General features: G+C 38.0%; 1 protein-coding gene across 1 annotated transcript; it reads right to left on the bottom strand.

Annotated features, from left to right (window-relative positions):
* Positions 1-432: 432 nt before the first annotated feature.
* On the bottom strand, positions 433-15,786 carry PCTP (phosphatidylcholine transfer protein). The gene is made up of 6 exons (XM_015831883.1): positions 15,472-15,786; positions 8,561-8,678; positions 3,292-3,371; positions 2,802-2,973; positions 943-1,010; positions 433-567 (listed from the first exon to the last, which is right to left on the bottom strand). Exons 1-6 carry the CDS (start codon positions 15,784-15,786, stop codon positions 505-507), a joined length of 816 nt encoding a protein of 271 aa, XP_015687369.1. The 3' UTR covers positions 433-504.
* Positions 15,787-19,360: the final 3,574 nt, after the last annotated feature.

Genomic DNA, 19,360 nt, shown 5'->3' with positions numbered 1-19,360 from the left:
ATGGTCAGGTCAAGAGGGAATTGGCTTTGATGGACAGCAGCTTTTTTGAGTCAAAGAAATACGGAATAGATTTCTCTCTTTGAAGTTGATATTGGAAAAAGAAGCAGTGACTTGAATTCAAAGTACTGAGTTGCTCCAACAGTTTAATTCGTGGGATAAGCTCTGCATACTCTTGAGAGAATTGTGTCGTGACTAAGGTCGTGACCGAGTTAAAGAGGTCGGAGAGACTACAGTTCCTTTGTACAGTGTAGTCTCAAATCGAGTTTCTTCTCTCTGTGTTTGTGAATTGACACAAAAGTTCGGTAGTTTTCATTTTCCTTCCGCACTGACCTTTTACTTTTCAAATTATTCAAGGTAATAGTATACGGACCGAGCTTCCACGGCTCATGATTACCATCCCCAAAGGCAGCTGTTATTCAGTGATGTCTCATGACTATATCCACATCAGTGACCAACTTTGGAAAGTATATCTATCAGTCCTTCAGATTGAATACAAAGAGCCGTCTATCTCTTACGATAACTGTGGCAAGCTTTCTGCATGTCTTTCAAGAAGTTGGGAACACCAGTCTGAAACAGGAATTGAAAAATACTTATCCTTCTATATTTAATGGTACACTAAGTAGCAACCAATTTTCTTTGCATTTCCTTTGCTACTACTTAAAAAATAAACATTCATTTAAGTCACCCATCTCATACTTTGATTTACAGAGAAGCATCACACCAGGGCTTAATATTTGCATTAATTCTGGGGACACATTCACTGGATTGCTGGCATCTCTTCTACATTAGCAGCCAGACACTATCATCCACACTTTTCAAATTATATAAGGAAAAGGGCAACAACAAAACAATATTCCACATTTCTAAGAGCCCATGAATCAAAATGACTCATTGATTTAACCTACAGCATCAATTCTCCAGAGCTTCAACTACTCTGCTTACCTTAGCTGCCCAATTGACAACCCACGAAGGAAGCCTTCCACCAGGATCGTCAAAATAGGTCATGAAAACTTTTTAACCAAAAAAAGAGAAAAGAAACAAAGTGCAATTTTAAGTGCATTGTTTTAATTTATCTAGTAAATGCCTGAAATTATTTCATGTGCTGAAATTCCACATGGTTTGTGAGCACATTTTATTCCTTTTCCCTCCCCAAATATCAATATTTCCCCCCTTCTGCATAATGTCCTCATGTGGATTCTATTTTAGGCAACTTACTGCCTAAACCCAGTCCAGAAACAAAAGCAGTAAAGAATAGAGATGAATCTGAAAAAGTCAGTTTTTCTTCCACAACTGCTATTCAGAGATAGATAACCTCTGATACTGCAAAAACTAGACTGTCATCATGACTGCCAACTACTGATAATTCTTGCCTTCATAAGTTTATCCAATCTCGTTAAATGCTTCCATCATATCATTTATCAGAACCTGCACTAAAGGAATGAATTAATATAAGTTATATGGCTGCCTTTCTTATATAATACTACTCGGAGCAGCTCACAAACATAAAACCAGGAAAACAGAAAAAGCGAGATCTGGCACCTCAATCAACAATCTATTATACATCCAGCAATAAAATTCCTGGCATCCTCACCCTATTCCAATTAAATGCTTGCCACTTAATTGTGTGCCCTCTCTAAAAGTACTTATGGAATATGCCCCAAACCTCATTTCTGCTTAGTCGCTTTAGTGTAAATGCCATCAGCATACTGTATATGTGATGTGAGAATTTTTCTTCTCAAATGTGCATTTCCTCATGTTTGTTTGCAATTAAGTAAATTTATATTGAACTATATTTGCCCTACCCATTCTCCAATTAAGAATGCTTAAATGCTTTTAAGCATTCTAACTAATCTGCCATGATTAGCTAACGTAGCCATCTTGTTGCTTTTCAATTTGCCCATAATTGTTTTCAAACAGCAAAACACATTTTTGGTTGCTATTGCTATTTTAAAGCCATTTGTTTTTTCTTTCTGTTTTCTGTTCTTTAATAGGTTACCAATCTTCCAATTCCATAATGGTGAGTTCACTCAGGAGCCTCTGGCAAGCCTTATGAAAGTAAAGAAAGAAAAGAAAAAACTGTATCCCTATAGGTCAAGACATATGGATATGACACCCCTATCCATAACCTAAATGCCTTCAAAGAACTTTAAAAGGTCAATGAGGCAGAAATTACCTTTCCAGAAAGTTTGTTGATATTTCTTCAGCAAGCTTTGATTTTACATTATGTTCTCACATGAATACATGGTCAATTCAAGAAGTGTTGGAAAAACCTCCACCCTTCATAGAGCCTGGTGCTGCTGTGAATGCACCAGACATTTTAAAAGTTAAAGAAAGGTAGAAGAGGTTTCCTTGGCCACCACATACAGTTTTAAAAGTGTATACATCCCCTCCCCCGATTGTTGCTAGCCAAATTATTTTTCAGTTACTAGGCATCCCGTTAAAAATCTGACAGCAGCAAATATTCAAATTCACTTCCAGAGGGATCCATAATAAATATTTTTTAATCCCTAGGCAGGAGACAAAGAGCAACAGAAAGAAGCAAGGTGAAAATTAAATAGTAGAAATTGGTTAGCTGGTGACAGAGAATTATCTGTATTGGAATTTACAAACAATCATTGGCTGTAGGCCTGCAGTACTACTATGCATACATTCTTTCAGCAATATGTTTATCCAAATCTCTAACCAAAGGCATGCACTAATTTTTACAAAGGTATATAGATACTTGTCAAAGTCCTGAATTAGAATTTATTTTTTTCTGATCGAATCAACCATTCCTATAAAATTATACATTCATTTCTTACCTTTGCACCCTTTCTTGCCATCACTTGCAAAGGCCACACCTTGTTTATAATTCTTTACTCTAACAATCCCAGGCTTTTCTGAGAATTTAACAGTATTCACACTTTTAGCCAATATAACATAGATCTTCTGCCCATCAAGCTCCATATCTCGACGATCACGAACAAAAACATACTGTACTGAAGTTTAAGAAATAATCAGGATTTTAAAATTCAACATACATTATGTGTCCAGACACATCCCAAATTTAGGGAGCACCGATTCAATTGCATTTTGGGACTTTAAATTATTTTGGTTATTTTGCTTTTCCCCCCCCAAAAAAGTGTAAGATGAAACAATAGCATGTATAAAGATCCTACTTTTTTAGCTTCTAATAAGGATTAATTTGTACACCATTAAAATTTTCAGAAACTGAGAAAAACTGAGATCACAGCAAGGTTTGTAACTATTAAAATTAAAAGTAAAATTACTGTCAAATAGTTGAAAGGATACATCTCTGTTTGCCAAGGGGAAGGGGAACTTCACTTCCCAGTAGATAGCTGTTTTGCCATCCTGAGTTTTCTCACGTACATCTACAAAGTGGTGGTAAAATGTATGAGAAATATATTTATTTCACTAAACAAACAAATGATGACTAGAAAGCATTTAATAAAACATAAATCAAGCTAGGTATGTGCGAGACCTCAATATGTGTCCCTTTTGCTCTAGGCCAGGGGTAGGCAACCTTGGCTCTTTTATGACTCGTGGACTTCAACTCCCAGAATTCCTGAGCCAGCATGGTTCAGCATGGAAACCTCTCCCTTTCCCCTCAGCATGGGGGGAATTCTGGGAGTTGAAGTCCACGAGTCATAAAAGAGCCAAGGTTGCCTACCCTGCTCTAAGCAGTCAGCATCTAGGGCCATGGTGGCGAGAGGCGGCACTCAGAGCCCTCTCTGTGGGCATGCGCGCCGTCAGCCCAGTCCTAGGCCTTCAGCTGGGTTTTATGAAACCTTTTCGCTTTAGGCCTCCGCCGCCATATGCAAAAACAAAAAAAGGTTCAATCAATCAGTCAATTTCAACTTCTTGCAGGAAAGTTGGAATTGATTGATTGAACTTTTTAGTTCCACCCAGTCTGCCATTACCATCGCAACCATGCCCACCCAATGGGCCACGCCCACCCGGCACCCGACGATACATAAGTGGGTTTTGGGTTGCAGTTTGGGCACTCTGTCTCTAAAAGGTTCGCCATCACTGATCTAGGGCTTTAAGTGGGGAGGCAGGATTCAAAGTTGTTTAAAGTCATGTGGCAAGCAAGTTGAATGAATCATCATTATTATATACACAACAATGTGAAATCACAGCTGCAAGTTCTTTAGCTGGTGTTGGCCTTCATGCCCAGCAAGTTCTTTTTTATTTTATTTATTCATTAAATTAATATGCTGCCCATTTCACTAACGGAAGCAACCCTGAGTTCTTCCCAAGAAGTTAGGATGACATAATGTATTAGCATAGTATACGTGTGGATCCAAGCAGTCTGATCTTCTGCAATGTACAGATTTTTCTAAGTGCTGTCCCAGATTTGGTATGGTGCTCAGTGTGCCGTTAATCGTGTGGGACCACCATGGCAGCCTTATGCCATATTTTTTCAACTATGATTTGCAGATCTTATACTTTGTGATCTCCTCCAATTCTTTGTTTTCTACGGGTAGTCCTTGACTTCATTTAATTCATTTAGTGACAGTTCAAAGTTACAATGGCGCTGAAAAAAGTGATTTATGACCATTTTTCACCCTTACGACGGTTGCAGCATCACCAGGGTCACGTAATTTACATTTGGCTGCTTGACAACTAACTCACATTTATGACCGTTACAGTGTCTGGAGGGGGTCATGTGATCCCCTTTTGCAACCTTTCTGACAAGCAAAGTCAATGGGGAAGCCATATTCACTTAACAACCATATTACTAATTTAAGAACTTTCTTGTTATGAGCCACGGCTTTATCCGTTTGTATTTGGAAATCCCGCAATATTTTATACATTCATTCTCGACTATTTTTTCAACTAAGACGTTCCATCAGTTTTTTGTTACTAGCACATGGTACTTTTTATAGACTATTATTATTCAGAATAAATTGCAGGTTAAAGAAATCAAGGACAGAAACCATGGCAGCAATTATGGAATCACTACATCTTAACTGCCTCTCAGTGGATAGCAGCCTTAGCTTCCAAAAGTAACCCCTGAGAAGCTCAGAGCCAAAGAAAAATGAATCCCCCCAAACAGTCCTGACTTTTTTTAAAAGAATGCATCAGGAAAACGAAAAGTTCTACAGAGGAAGAATGGGAAAGAATATTAAAAGAAAGTATTTATCTATCATCATTTGTTTAGCCTCATTAAAGAAAAACAAAAAAGTACTTCTGACTCTGTTGCACTGGGGAAAAATATCTGTCATGAAAGGAGAGAACCATGCTGAGCAATTATGTAGAATCAAGATGTGTTAAGTCTCTGTCTACAGATTGCTTGGACCTAAAAAGGTCCCAAGTAAGGTTCATATACAATAACTCCTTCAGCATTTTTTTGCAAATTTTCTCTCTTCCTCACTATTCCATTCACCTATATCTTTAGTCTCATGTTGCCCCCCCGCAAAAAACCACTTTCAACATAAATACATACATACATACATACATACATACATACATACATACATACATACATACATTACTGTATACAGTTCAGATTCAAAGAAAAGAAACAATTTTCCAAGCAACACAGTGGGATCTAACAGAGGCTGGACTTTAATATACAGTAGGTTGTGTCCCCTTCAATTATACTTCATCTCCCAGAATTTTCCAGCCAATATGGCCACTGATGACAATTCAAACATCCACCTATTTGGAGTGCAACCAGATTGGGAAAGACTAGCTTATCAGATCCATAACATCTAACAATAAATTGCCTTTCCCACAAGAAACAGAATAGAACAGACAGATAAATAAAGCATAGTGTCTCTGGTGGAATGGTTAAGATGTTGGGCTAGGCCTGGAGAGGCCCTGGTTCCGGTCCAGCTCAGCCCTTTGAGCTAATGATTCTTTCTCTAGTTACCTCACATTTTAGGGTAAAAGTGAAGGAGGGAATGAAGGAGGGAATGCTATGTACACTGCCTTGAGGAAAGGCAGGTTATAGACATGACAAATTATATACATAAGATAAGAATAGTCAGTATCTGTCAAGAGCCCTCCTTTTTCCAGCAGAAAATCCATGGCTCTGTAACTTGAGCCCCTAGGACTGTCTCATCCTCATGATGAATCCTCTTCTGGCCATCTCAAAACAGCAAAGAACTAGGAGATACAAAATGGAGAAAGCTTTTTCTTGGATAAGGTGAGAAAAAGAAAAAGACAATTCTATTTCTTCTCATTATTTATTCTAGCAGTGGCTCTATTATGAAATTCTTAGGGTGACAGTGAAGCAAAGCAGTGGACACAAAATCTTTCTCCTCCAATATATACATATATATACATATATACATATGTATGTATGTATGTATGTGTGTGTATATATATATATATATATATATATATACACACACTTATTGCTTTTTAAAATATGGACATACCCAAGAGTCATGTTTTTACTTGTGTATATATACACACAAGAGTCATGTTTTTACTTGTGTATATATATATAGTATAAAAAATATAATTATTCATCAAACTAGAACTCAGTCCAAAAATGCTACTAAATCTCTTTCAATATAGTTTTTCCTTTCTATTGTCAACAACCATAGATAATTTATGTAGTTATGTTTCATAAATTGTGGCCTATATTTCTAAGGCCTCAATATTTTTTTTTTTAGTTTTTCAAGTCGTTTTGTGTAACCTAGTTCTTAAAATTAAGTTATCAGTTAGTTAAAGTTAACTACTTTTCCATCAACACAAATTAAAATGGTAATTGCTTTTTATAATAATTCATTAATTTCTTTTTAAACATTTAAAAACTGTCATTAGAATACTTAAATAAACTTCTCTCTAAAAATAACCTGTAGTCAAAAAACCAACAACACCAAAACACAAAAAACCACAAAGCAATACAATTGGTGCTTTTTCATGTTTTAACAAATGGTATGTTTCTCACTAAGTTTTATTTTTGAAGAATGTTCCAAAATTGCTGCACCATTGTTGGTCTTACCTAATCTCAAGCTCCAGTTGGAATCGCTTGACAAATAGGAAATGTCATGCACCTGATTGGTGCAGTTTATGGGTTGATACTAGAAGATGCTCTTGAATGCATTCTCAGTATTTTTAGACAACTAAATGAAATGCATCCTGAACAATAATATCATGCTGATCTTAAAAGTCAAAAAGGCCATTTTGTACTTTTCAACTAATACTGCTACGGGGTGCGTGGTGTGTGTGTGCGTGAAGTGACTACAGATGCTCATATCAGAATGAGAATTCTCTTAAATTCTTAAGACTTCCTCACAAACATATGGAAGGCTTAATCACATGTTGCTACTCTGAAACATCTTATTTTCACAGGATTTCATATTCAATGCCAACTTTCTAATGGAATAGAGTAGAATTCCCAGAAAACAGTAAGTCATATGAATATCACATTTTCCACCAGAGGTCACTGGCGTATTAATTTGGTACCAAACAAATGTATACTTATATCCCCAGGCAGGACATTTCTAATCTTACACATCTATCCATAAATATATTAAACAATCGATGGAACAGCACATTTCTATTTCTTTTCCTGCTCAATACTGAACCATTTTCTAAGTCTATTTATTCTTATGCATGCTTTATTTTCATTGTATATCACTCTTACAGAATTCAGAAATCATTTTTCAACACCATATTTGTGCAAAACAAGCCTACTCAACTTTACTGCATGCTTTCTTTAAATCAACAAATACAGAATTAATTCTCTTTTCACTTTCATATAATTCCTAATTCCTGAAGAGTAAAAATCAGCTCCATATAACCCCTCTATGTCATAAAACTGCATCACCCTTTCCACATTATAATTCATTTTAACTTCTAGTATTCTTTTAGTCACAATTCTGCCAGTCACCTTTCCATCTTTTCTATAATTAATAAATTTTCCCACAGTTTCCCCTGTGCTAGTTTACCCGCTCTACAAGGACCCCTTATGGGCCTTCTTTCAATTATAACACCTTCATACAATATTTAAATCAAACAGCAACTTCATAACCAGAAGAATTTTTCCAATTACAAAATGTAAACCTACAGCCTTACTATATACATTGTAGATATAAAGGTAGTCAACAAATTGCATGCAAAAGGAATGAACCGCACATTACCTGATAAGAGAAGCAGACAATGCAAAAGTAATATACTAAAATTGTCTGTATTATGTTTCCATGCCTTAATTTATGTTAATTTTCATTATACTGAGCATCTATGATTTATAGAATACACACACACACATCAAAAACTTTCTATAGGCAAAATAAAATTTTGTTTTAGAAGATTTTAGAAGATTTCCTCATATGGAGGACCAGTAAAGCTAAATGAGAATATCACTGAAGGATCAAAGAGGGTTGATTGAAATAAATGGCTATCTATTTAATTTCTCAAATAAATACCTATACTTTCAAAGTTATTTTATAAACACTAGAAGGGCATTTTAAATAGCATTTGTATTTTAAGGAAGAAAAGTTCACTCACTGAATTAATCATCTTTGAATTTAAAACAGTGGAATGAAAGAATCTTAGAAATGATAGCAATACAGAAGAAACATTAGAATTATTTACTAACTTTTAACATATTGGTCCCATTTTGTTCTGTAGTTTAAGTCCATATAAACTTCAGCACATAGCTCTGGGGAACAATCAGTAAGTATGCTGTAGATTTTATATTCATAGAGCCCCGATTTCTGGAAATAAAAATTAAAAATCAGTCAGATAAAAAAGCAATACCTGCTCTGTAGTACCATTTCTGTCTATGACACTATTACTTTGTATCACCCTTCTGCCCAGTGTCCCTCAGCAAAGCCATTGGTTAGAATCAAGGAGTGCAGTGTTCATAATCAAAGGGTACCAAGTTAGGGAAGGCTATTTTTACCAATCCAACCTATTTTCATAAAATAAATTTACATTAGTATCTCAAATAGAATATTTGTCTTAATATTTGGCTGGGAGTTGAAGTCCACAAGTCATAAAAGGGCCAAGTTTGAAGACCCGTCTTAAAGGATAGATACTACTGACCCTTTGGTGAAAGGCCTAAACTGTCCCTTTCAAAATACAATATTGTGCCAGCAGGTTTCCATTCACTCATGCAATGATGCCTAACCTTCCACTCCTGCAATAATAGTCCCCCCCCCCCATCTGCTTTGAAATGATGCAAAAAGAAGTAGTACAAGAGAGAATGACTGTGTTTGGCTGGCTAGGCTGGAAGAAGTTTAAAAAAAAAAGGGAACAGGATAAATGAATGGACAGGAGGAAAGACATTGCTGGAATGTCCTTGAAAAAGCTGTATGATATTATGGAAGACAGGTTGAGATGGCAAGTATTTATCTAGGAATTCACCAGAAATTGAACTCAATGAATGGTACCTAATTTATCTATTCCATTTGTGCAAGTACAGTTAGATTCAAGCTAAAAACCTCCATCCTGTTAGAAAATTTCTTCATATAGTAACCTTAAGGTAATTCTGCATGGCAGCCTTAAGGTATTTATCTTCGATGCTGATACTGACTAGATATGAAATCTGTCTAGTTTTCAAGCTTTGACAATGATCCAGGCCAGATGTTCTGTTTAGACAGCACTAACCATGGCCACTAGCTGGTAGATTGACCTTCTTCACCTCTTCCTCCAGCATTGAGAAAACAAGCACTAGTTACTTTTCTTTATGTAGGCAGATCTTTGAGGACATGTGGTTTTCATTTGCAAACATCCAACAGTCAATGAATCATTCAGCTGGGAGGAGACTTAGACATCTAATTCAACCTCATGTTTAGTGAAAGATTTGCTTGCTCACAATGAACCTATCACCAGATTATCAGTGGAGCACTGAAGAAAAGTACACCACAGTTTCACCATTCAGTATTCTTATTGTTTGATCTAGAAGGCAAAACTGGCAAACTGCTCTTAATTTCATCCCACCCCTTACTTGAATCCAGAAATCCCTTCTGCCAGCATTGGCCTTTGCAAGCCCAATTCGGAGAACTTTTATATATCAAAAGCATTAATGGGGTCTAATCTTAGGAGAACTGAGAGGCACATCTGTACTGGGAGAAAGGAGGAAGATTTTTTTTTCTCCCCTTTTCACGATTGACTATTTGCAATTGGTACTTGGCAACAAATTATATATCTTCTGGCATTTCATTGTTTAGTTTGGTTCCTCAGCAAGACTGGGCAGAGGTTTTGGACATGAATTGGCCGGTAAGATTCTTTACATGAGAATTAAGCTATATAACCAGTGCTCTTGATTTTGAAACCCATAAAGGTTTAGAGCCATTGTTTCTTCATCCCATCCCTTCCACATACCCTGGACATGACATACAGTAGACTTAAAGCCACATGAATATTGTTAACTGTCATTTTTTAACTGAGAACTATCTAAATCCTCACTGAGAAAGAGGTGATACTACAAAGAGACTCAGGATCTGTTTTTTCTTTCTTTCTGCGTTTTCCTGAATCCTTTCATTGCTTTAAAATGACATTAAGACTACTTTAGGACATTTTAAAGTATTTCCTATGTCTAAAATGGTAGGAAACATATCATCAGTTTTTGTGGCGTGTTCAAAAGCAACTTGAAGGCTCCAAAAGCATTAAAGCAGTAAATTGCCTGCTTTTAATATACAGCAGCTAATTGTTGATTCTCCCAAATAAAAGCAGCAATAATAACCATATTTCTGTTATGATGTTTAGCTATATAATATATTAGAACTTTTGAAGCAAAAATAAATAACTTGCTATTATTAATATTAGTCATTGTAGGAAGTCTAATTCAATGCATTAACAAATTCAAATGTTTTCCCTGATGAGAAACATACCCAATATTATATATGGGTAGAATTTAAGTGATTACTATCACTAAAATTACCCTTTATCTGAGTTCCAATGCTTATTAAATCTAATTTTATTCTAATTCTTCTATTGGAATTTTGAATGTAACTATAGTAACCTAATTCAGTAGACATAATTTCATCCTTCAGTACAATCAGCTAAGGCTTTCATTAAACCATCATTTGAAGAAAAGGGGTAATTTAAATAATGGTGTACGATTCACACAGAATTTTATAGTGGCATTAAACATTTCCACTTATTTATTATTTATTTTCAATACATTTTTACAATACTGCTTTGAACAATAGATGCAGATGTTGATGCAGTTCCATTGAGGATACATACTGACCAACCGCACTCAGTGTGTAGCCCTCAATGGAACTGCATCAACATGGAGGGAAGTATGCCGTAGGGTACCCCAAGGCTCTGTTTTAGGCCCAGTACTCTTCAACATCTTCATCCATGATTTGGATGAGGGGATAGATGGGGAACTCATCAGATTTGCAGATGACACCAAACTGGCAGGAATAGCCAATGCTCCAGAAGATAGGCTTAAGATACAGAAAGATCTTGACAGACTTGAACATTGGGCACTATCTAATAAAATGAAATTCAATGATGAAAAAAGTAAGGTTCTACATTTAGGCAAGAAAAACCAAATGCACAGGTACAATATAAGTGGTACCTTGCTCAATAGTAATAACTGTGAGAGGGATCTCGGAGTCCTAGTGGACAATCATTTAAATATGAGCCAGCAGTGTGCTGCAGCTGCCAAAAAAGCCAACACAGTGCTAGGCTGCATTAACAGAGGGATAGAATCAACATCATGTGAAGTGTTAATACCACTTTACAATGCCTTGGTAAGGCTACACTTGGAAAACTGCATCCAATTTTGGTCACCATGATGTAAAAAAGATGTTGAGACTCTAGAAAGAGTACAGAGAAGAGCAACAAAGATGATCAGGGCACTGGAGGCTAAAACATATAAAGAACAGTTGCTGGAATTGGGTATGTCTAATTTAAAGAAGAGAAGGAGTGTGTTCCAATATCTCAGGGTTTGCCACAAAGAAGAGGGAGTCAACCTATTCTCTAAAGCACCTGAGGGCAGGACAAGAAGCAATGGATGGAAACTAATCAAGGAGGAAAAACAATGCAGAACTAAGAAGAAATTTCCTGACAGTTAGAACAGCTAATCAGTTGTGAAATCTCCAACACTGGAAGTTTTTAACAAGAGATTGGACAACCATTTGTCTGAAATGATATAGGGTTTCCTGCCTGAGCAGAGGGTTGGACTAGAAGACTCCAAGATTCCTTTCAACTATTCCAGTGATGGCAAACCTTTTAGAGACCGAGTGCCCAAACTGCAACCCAAAATCCACTTATGCATCGTTGGGTGCTGGGTGGGTGTGGCCCATTGGCTGGGTGTGGCTCATTGGCTGGGTGTGGCCAATTGGGTGGGCGTGGCTGCGGTGGTAACGGCAGACTGAGTGGGATTAAAAAGTTCAATCAATCAATTCCAACTTTGCAAGATCTTTTTTTTTCCGCGAGAAGTTGAAATTGACTGATTGATTGAACCTTTTTTTTTTGCACATGGCGGCGGAGGCCTAAAGTGAAATGGTTTTATAAAATCCAGCTGAAGGCCTAGGACTGGGGCGACGGCGCGCGTGCCCACAGAAAGGGCTCTGAGTGCCGCCTCTGGCACCCATGCCATAGGTTCGCCACCACTGAACTATTCTATTCTATTCTATTCTATTCTATTCTATTCTATTCTATTCTATTCTATTCTATTCTATTCTATTCTATTCTATTCTATCATTCCAGAAGTGGAGGTAAATCCACTCTTTACAGGCACTTGAATATATCTGCATCAAATCTGCTCCTTCAGAAGTAAACAATTATATCTACTTTAGATATTAAACTAAAACTTAATGTTTGTATTATAGAAAATTACAACAGAAATATTTCATTGCTTTAAAAACATCTTAAGCTTTCCCACGGCTTTAGGGAGAATCTTTCAATAATGAAATTGTCAATAGAAATGGATATAATATATATTAAAATAGCACAATTTTAGTAGCCTGTTCCTAGATGCAATCAGTAGATGAAAATGACAGAATAAAATATTTGGAACCAGCAGCCTGATTGAAAAAAATATAGCAAATATGGAAAGAATGTTTTTCACTGAAATCAAGAGATAAAGTAATCAAGTTCTGAATACATAACTCAACCTTGATCTGAGCATACTGGCTTAATCTAATGGATACAGCTGCATTCAGATAGAACAGCAATTGAAAATACATTTAAGAATTACAAATACCAAAACCTTGAAATCCTTAAGTATGATCATTGGGACCATGGCCTTTGACTCAATAAAGTATACATATACTGTGTTTCTTACTTACTTCTGGCAATTATAGTCAGAATGCAGGTCACCACATGACCGGACCTGATTTTATAACTTTTTTTACGGTGGTTGTTATGCAAATCCATTGTTTGCTCTGTGGTGTTTTTTAACAGAAACTGGAAGTAAACAATGGCTTCCGGAAAAACCATCGTAAAAGATGGTCACATGACTGCTGCAAACATCTATAAATGCGGGCCAGTTGCTGAGTGCTTGAAATATGGTCATGTGACCACCAGGTGGCCAACATCAAAACTTTGAAACCAGGTCATAAGTAGCTTTTTCAGGGTCTGTCATAACTTTGAACAACCAATAGCAAACAGTCATAAGTCTGGTCTAGGTAAGGACTAAACTGTACCACAACACTATCAAAAATCTTCTTCAGCTGAGGGAATCAGAGAAGGGAGATAGAAATTTGGTGTTCCTTACTCCTAAATAAAAATAGGAGCATTCGTTGGGTATATCTAACAAAGAAAAAAAATATTATTTTTTTAAAAAATATCTCAATTTTATTTGATAAAATATTGGAGGAAATAGTTTAAAATCCTATCTTGGCCTTTCAGATTTCAGGAGCTGACAGTGATAAAGATATTATACAGAGATTTTTCTCCTGAAAAAACAAATATTCAATAAGAATAACTTTTCTAAAATGTAAGAGATCAATTGGGCTTTGGAGAAATAATTATTTTTAATTCCCAAACCTAAATTATTCTCTATATTCTTTCAGCAGGCTCTATAGAATATGAAGAGGAGAGCAAAAACTTTATTTCCAAAGATGTAAACTGCATGGGAAGGGAAGGTAGGAGAAAATTCTGCCTCTATGTATACTCCAGCCATCCTGCTCACCTCCCTGACCAGCTCAACAATGCTGCAGAAAAGCCAGACTTGCAATAAGAGCTAGATCTGCATCCCACAGCTTCTCTAATTTTATCTTATAGTGAACATCCCTAAGTAAAAAGGAGTAAGGAAAACAGAATATTGTTGAATATATCCATGATTAATTATGATAAATTCAAGCCGTTAGCCCTCACTTTCATCTCAAGTATGGGAAACAGAAGAATGAAAGAAAATAAAAGTTGCAGGATCATAGCATCCCGAATGTTGAAGGACAGGATGACAGAAGCAGAATATTCATGAAAAATGAAGATGTCTTTTTGGGCACTTGCCAATAAACGGTTAAAAAAATAAATGCCATTTAGTCATAGTTGCTCAACCTATAAAAATAAGCATAAGTCTATTCTTTTTTATTAATCTGCCTATCTTCTATGTTAGTTCCCTTAATAGGACAAATCTATCAATGATTATTACTCGGCACAACTGGTCTTTCACTTTAGCATACTTTTAAATGCTAGGGCTACTCTTATCTAGGTTGCAAACATCTGGACAACTGAATGGCAGCAAAGAAATACAGAAAACATTATAACTGTGTGCAAGAACTCCTGAAGAGTCCTGGCTAGTGACTATTGGAAATAGTATTGGACTTGAATAACCTTTGATTTTGCCAATCTTCATAGCAGTGAAAGAAATATAACGCCAAAACTGAGCAGACTTTTAGGCAGGGGACATAGTTTGTCTATGTCCAGATACTTTAAATGTATTTCTTCTTCACAAAAAAACATGGCAAAAATATTGACAGACTGAAGCCTTCAGATTAAAAAACTGCACCATCGTATCTGGTGTAACACACCTGACAGTCCCATTCTCTCTACGATTTTGCTCATGGGTAAAGTGGTTAAAATGTGGGAGCCTGAAAAGGGAGCTCCAAGATTCAAACCTCTGCAACCACCCAAACCACCCAGTAAGATCTGGGATCATAGTCTGCCTCTTTCCATTGAACTTCCTTGTAGGGTTGTTGTGAAGTAACAGATGGGAAGCCACTCTACAGGCCTCTTGAACACCTTGGCAGAAAGAGGTGAGGTGAAACATAATTAAAAGTAAAGATAAAATAAAGGTCTTTTTGTAAAATTAGCTTGATTGATGGAGATTATATGGATGCATCTATTCTGGCTTCTCTTGAGAAGGCGATTCCTCCTGCCCCGTTTGTTTTCCATTTCCTTTCCATTCTTTTTTAAATGAGCCAAGGTCCACTAAGGACTCACCTAGCTGGGCAATACTCTAATAAAATCCGGAACATTTCCGTTTCTACGGTAATAATGCCATTGTGTAGCATAACTGAACTGAATAAGTAAATGCATAAGACCCTCGCCCTCTCCCGCCTATCTCCCGCGGGCAGCAGAGTCTGGTGCGACGCTTCGCACCTCGTCGAAGAGCCGGTAGATGCAGAGGCCCTGGACGTTGGTGAGGAGCTGCCAAGAGGGGTCGGGGCGCCCGCCAGGGCTGACCAGCTCCCTGGAAATGGCCAGGAACTGGTCCTCGGAAAAGACCCCGCGCGACTGCTCCGGCCTGCGGAGGTGGGCGGCCGAGGAGGAGGCCGCGTTGCCGATGCTGCTTCGGGACATCCCCACCGAGAAAGGGCAGGCGCAGGGCTCGCCGCCCTCGTCCTTGGCCGACGCCTTCAGGAGGCCTCCCGGGCGCCTCCGGACCAGGCTGCTGAAGATCTCCGGCGGGCACATGGCCCGGGCCCAAGCAGCATCGCCGGCGGAGCTCCTGGCGCGCGCAGCTCGGCCTGGCCCGGCGCGGCGTAACGGCTGCACGAGGGGCGCGCGGGGACCTGGGTTCGAATCCCCCTGACGCGAGGGGCAAAATGCATCGGGCCGATGAGGGAGACGAAGAAGGAAAGACTCACTGGAGGCGGGAGGGTCACGGGCCCCCGAGTCTGCCCCCTCGCCGTAGCTCGCGTGATCTGGGGGAAGGAGATCCTCTGGGAGAGCTCCCCACCAATAACGACCCCTTCCCCAGTGTCATGTTTCTTCGGACGGCTCCTGTCAGACGACCTAGAAAAAGTGTCCTGGTTGTTAGAAGCAAAGGCCTCTAAGGGGCTTAAAAAGAATTGTCAGCCAGGATTACTCTTGCGCGGTCTGTAAACTGGGCTAAAAGCCAAAAGTACAACAGATCTAAGTAGCTCCTTTCATCCAAGAATAATTGCCAACGGGTCATCACAGTTCAGTCAGACACTTTGCCCAGGAATCACTTTGATGGACTCTGTTCCCATGACACGCTCCCTTAATCCAATTCCGAGTCTGTATGTATGACATATGCAACCGTAAACTAACCACATGGCTTGAGTTTCCANGAGCAGACTTTTAGGCAGGCAAAGATTTGAATGTCCTGAAATTGGGAAGCAATGTGAATATTTTTTCCTTTGGAGGAGCTAACCCCAAGAGGTAACATGGACCCCATCTCTTTTAATATTTTGGACTACTGTAAGGACCTGGCTTTTCCAAAGGGATAGAAAGAGACTGTGATGATTTGCTCCTGAGATGGAAATTTTATTATTAATGTGATAATGGATGCTTGTTAATGAGGATTTTTAGAGCTCATTTTACCAATTATATTGTTAGGATTTATATAAATAAGTTCAAGTGGTTCTCGTTCAGTGATTGCCTCGGACAGCAACCCTTTACAATTACAGTAGTGATGAAAACATAATTTTACAACCAGTCCTCATATTTATGACCTTCACAGGCCTGTATATCAAAAGAAAGCTGAAGTAAGATCAAAAGCACAGTTGTGATTTCACTTAGTGATTACCCCATTTAATAACTGAGTTACTGTCCCAACTGCAGTTGGTAAATGAGGACTATCCATTTTATATGGTACTTTAAGGAATTTGTCAGTAGTTAAAACTATTCTGGTGAATTCCTCCATAAGGAATGGCTCTGTTACACACCTTAAATAGTAGTCATATTCACTTGGTTATATTAATTTTATGCCAAAGGGCAATGTTGCTACAGCAATCCTCAACTTACAATCACAATTGGGACCAGAATTTTGGTCACTAGGCAATGTGGTTATTAAACGAGATGCCCACATGACTGCTTTACTCAACAAATGCAATCCCAGCTCTTCTAGTTGCGGTCATTGTACAACCGTATGTGTTGTTAAGTGGACAGAGGGAAATAGCTGCTTGCCAAAGGACAGCAGCCGCCCTGAGTCCTGTGGGGAGAAGGGCGGCATATAAGTCTAATAAATAATAATAATAACTCAGTGCACAGAAAGGAATTCCAGTGGCAGGCCGTGGAAAGGAAATTCAGATCATGAAGAGCAGAGCTTCATTTCTCCAGCCTGCCGGCTTCTCCGCTGACTTTCTGATGAAGCCAGCAGAGAAGATTGCAAATAACAATCACATGATCACAGGGTGTTTGGCATTCAGTTGTAAGATCAAACAGGTTGCCAAGTGACTGAAATGTGACTGCAGGGGGCAGGGCACTATCGTAACTTTGAGGACAGGTCGTAAGTAGCTTTTTAAGAGTCGGTTGTAACTTCGGTTGTTACATGATCGGTCAGCAAGGACGACCTGTATGCAAAACATAAGAACAATTCCTTTGAAAACATCCAGAATCCTGTTTTTAAATGGCTGATTATCATAAGCATTATTTGTATTCAGAAAGACTTTTAGTGAAGAGCCAAAGATATGCATATGATTGGTTAAAAGCATAAAGCAACAATTGCAAGATGAAGTGGGAAATTTCATTTGCTTCAAAAGACACAACGTGACAAATTGTGAACCTGCTTAACCCAGTAATTAAAGCCTAATCCTATAATTAAACATCTTAATTATTTTGGCAGTAATTGGGTATGTGCCAGTTTCTGCATTCAAAAAGGAAATATGTGTACCCTAAGGTACACCTAGTATAGCTCTAAGGAGCATGTTTTGGAAAAAATCCATTTCATAAAGAGCAGAAATTGCCCTTAATACTGTTACATGCAGAAAACAAGGAACTAGCACTTAAGCAAATCAGTAAATATTACATAAGATTAAAACAGAATTCTTTTAGATAAAATCATTAAAAAAGGATTTGACTGTATACTGTTAGGCAGAACACAAAGGAGCTTCCATTTTCTTCATTGAGATAATGACATAGGAAATGTGAAAGGAATATAACAAGGACATGTTCAGAATGTTAATTTGAAATTAGTCATACCTGCAAGTTTCTATTTTCTATATGTTCATAAGACTTTTCTCATTTGCATCTCATTGTAATCTTGACAGCTTGGTCCTTCCTTTCTTCCTTCATTTCTTTCTTCCTTTATTTTGGTGTATCCTTATGAAGCTGCCTCATCTGATCCGAAATTTAAACTAGGACAAAGTATTACTCACTCCCTCCAGGTCTCTATTCCAGAGTTATTCTCTTCTGTGTAGTAGAAAATTCTACTTCTTTCAGACCAGCCTATCCCCAAAGACCACCAGGTACAGGGAATATATAATTTAGAGAGAGCATAGGGAAGGGTTATAGACAGTTGTTGGCTATAACATAACCTGTGCACCAGAGGTCCCCAACCTTTTGGGCACCAGGGACCAGTTATGCTTTTCTGTGGACCAGAGGGGGCATGGTTTTGTGTGGTGCCTGCATCCCGCAGATGGGGCTATGCTTGTTTTTGTGGCCCGGTTGCTGGCATGCCGCGGCCCAGTACTAATCCATGGACCAGGGGTTGGGGACCCCTGCTGTACACTATAAGGACAGAATAATTTGCTCCATTGTACCTATGACAATATAGAGGTTACCAGTGGAGGAGCAGATTTTTATGTCAGTTTAGTTTTCTGCTGGCAGAACGAGTGGTAGGTAGCATTTTTAACTCAATAATCCTCTATCTCAGCACCAAGATGTCTCTTTGAATCACACTTTGGGATACTTTGTGTAACTGCTTGCTAACCTCTGTTGTGGAGTAACGGCTACATATTTTTTAAAGTTTTAATTAAACATCTTTTCAAAAACACTCTTAGAGCAAAAATGATCATTGTCACTTTGGTCTGCTGAAATTGCCAAGCAATTTCTCATTGCAAAAGAATTGGAAAGAGGTGTTTATTCTTCAGTAAATCTCTTTACACTGGCATATTTCAAAAACACTGGATCTTCAAAAAATCTTTTCTTTTGTTGACATTCTTACAAAGCACATCATAATTATGAACAGTTACACCCTCTCAGAATTGTTCATTCTCCAGGAAAAGAGCCCTTGTTTTGTTAATAAGAAGGAGGTACTAGTTTTATTGCATCTGGCAAATGGTATCTTAAGAAATTAAAGATT

This window comes from Protobothrops mucrosquamatus, unplaced genomic scaffold (assembly GCF_001527695.2).
Source record: "Protobothrops mucrosquamatus isolate PMUCROS unplaced genomic scaffold, P.Mucros_1.0 scaffold_285, whole genome shotgun sequence".
In the NCBI taxonomy this organism is placed as follows: Eukaryota; Metazoa; Chordata; class Lepidosauria; order Squamata; family Viperidae; genus Protobothrops; species Protobothrops mucrosquamatus.
The sequence above is the reverse complement of the archived record's forward strand: the minus strand, read 5'-3'. Positions and strand labels throughout refer to the sequence as shown.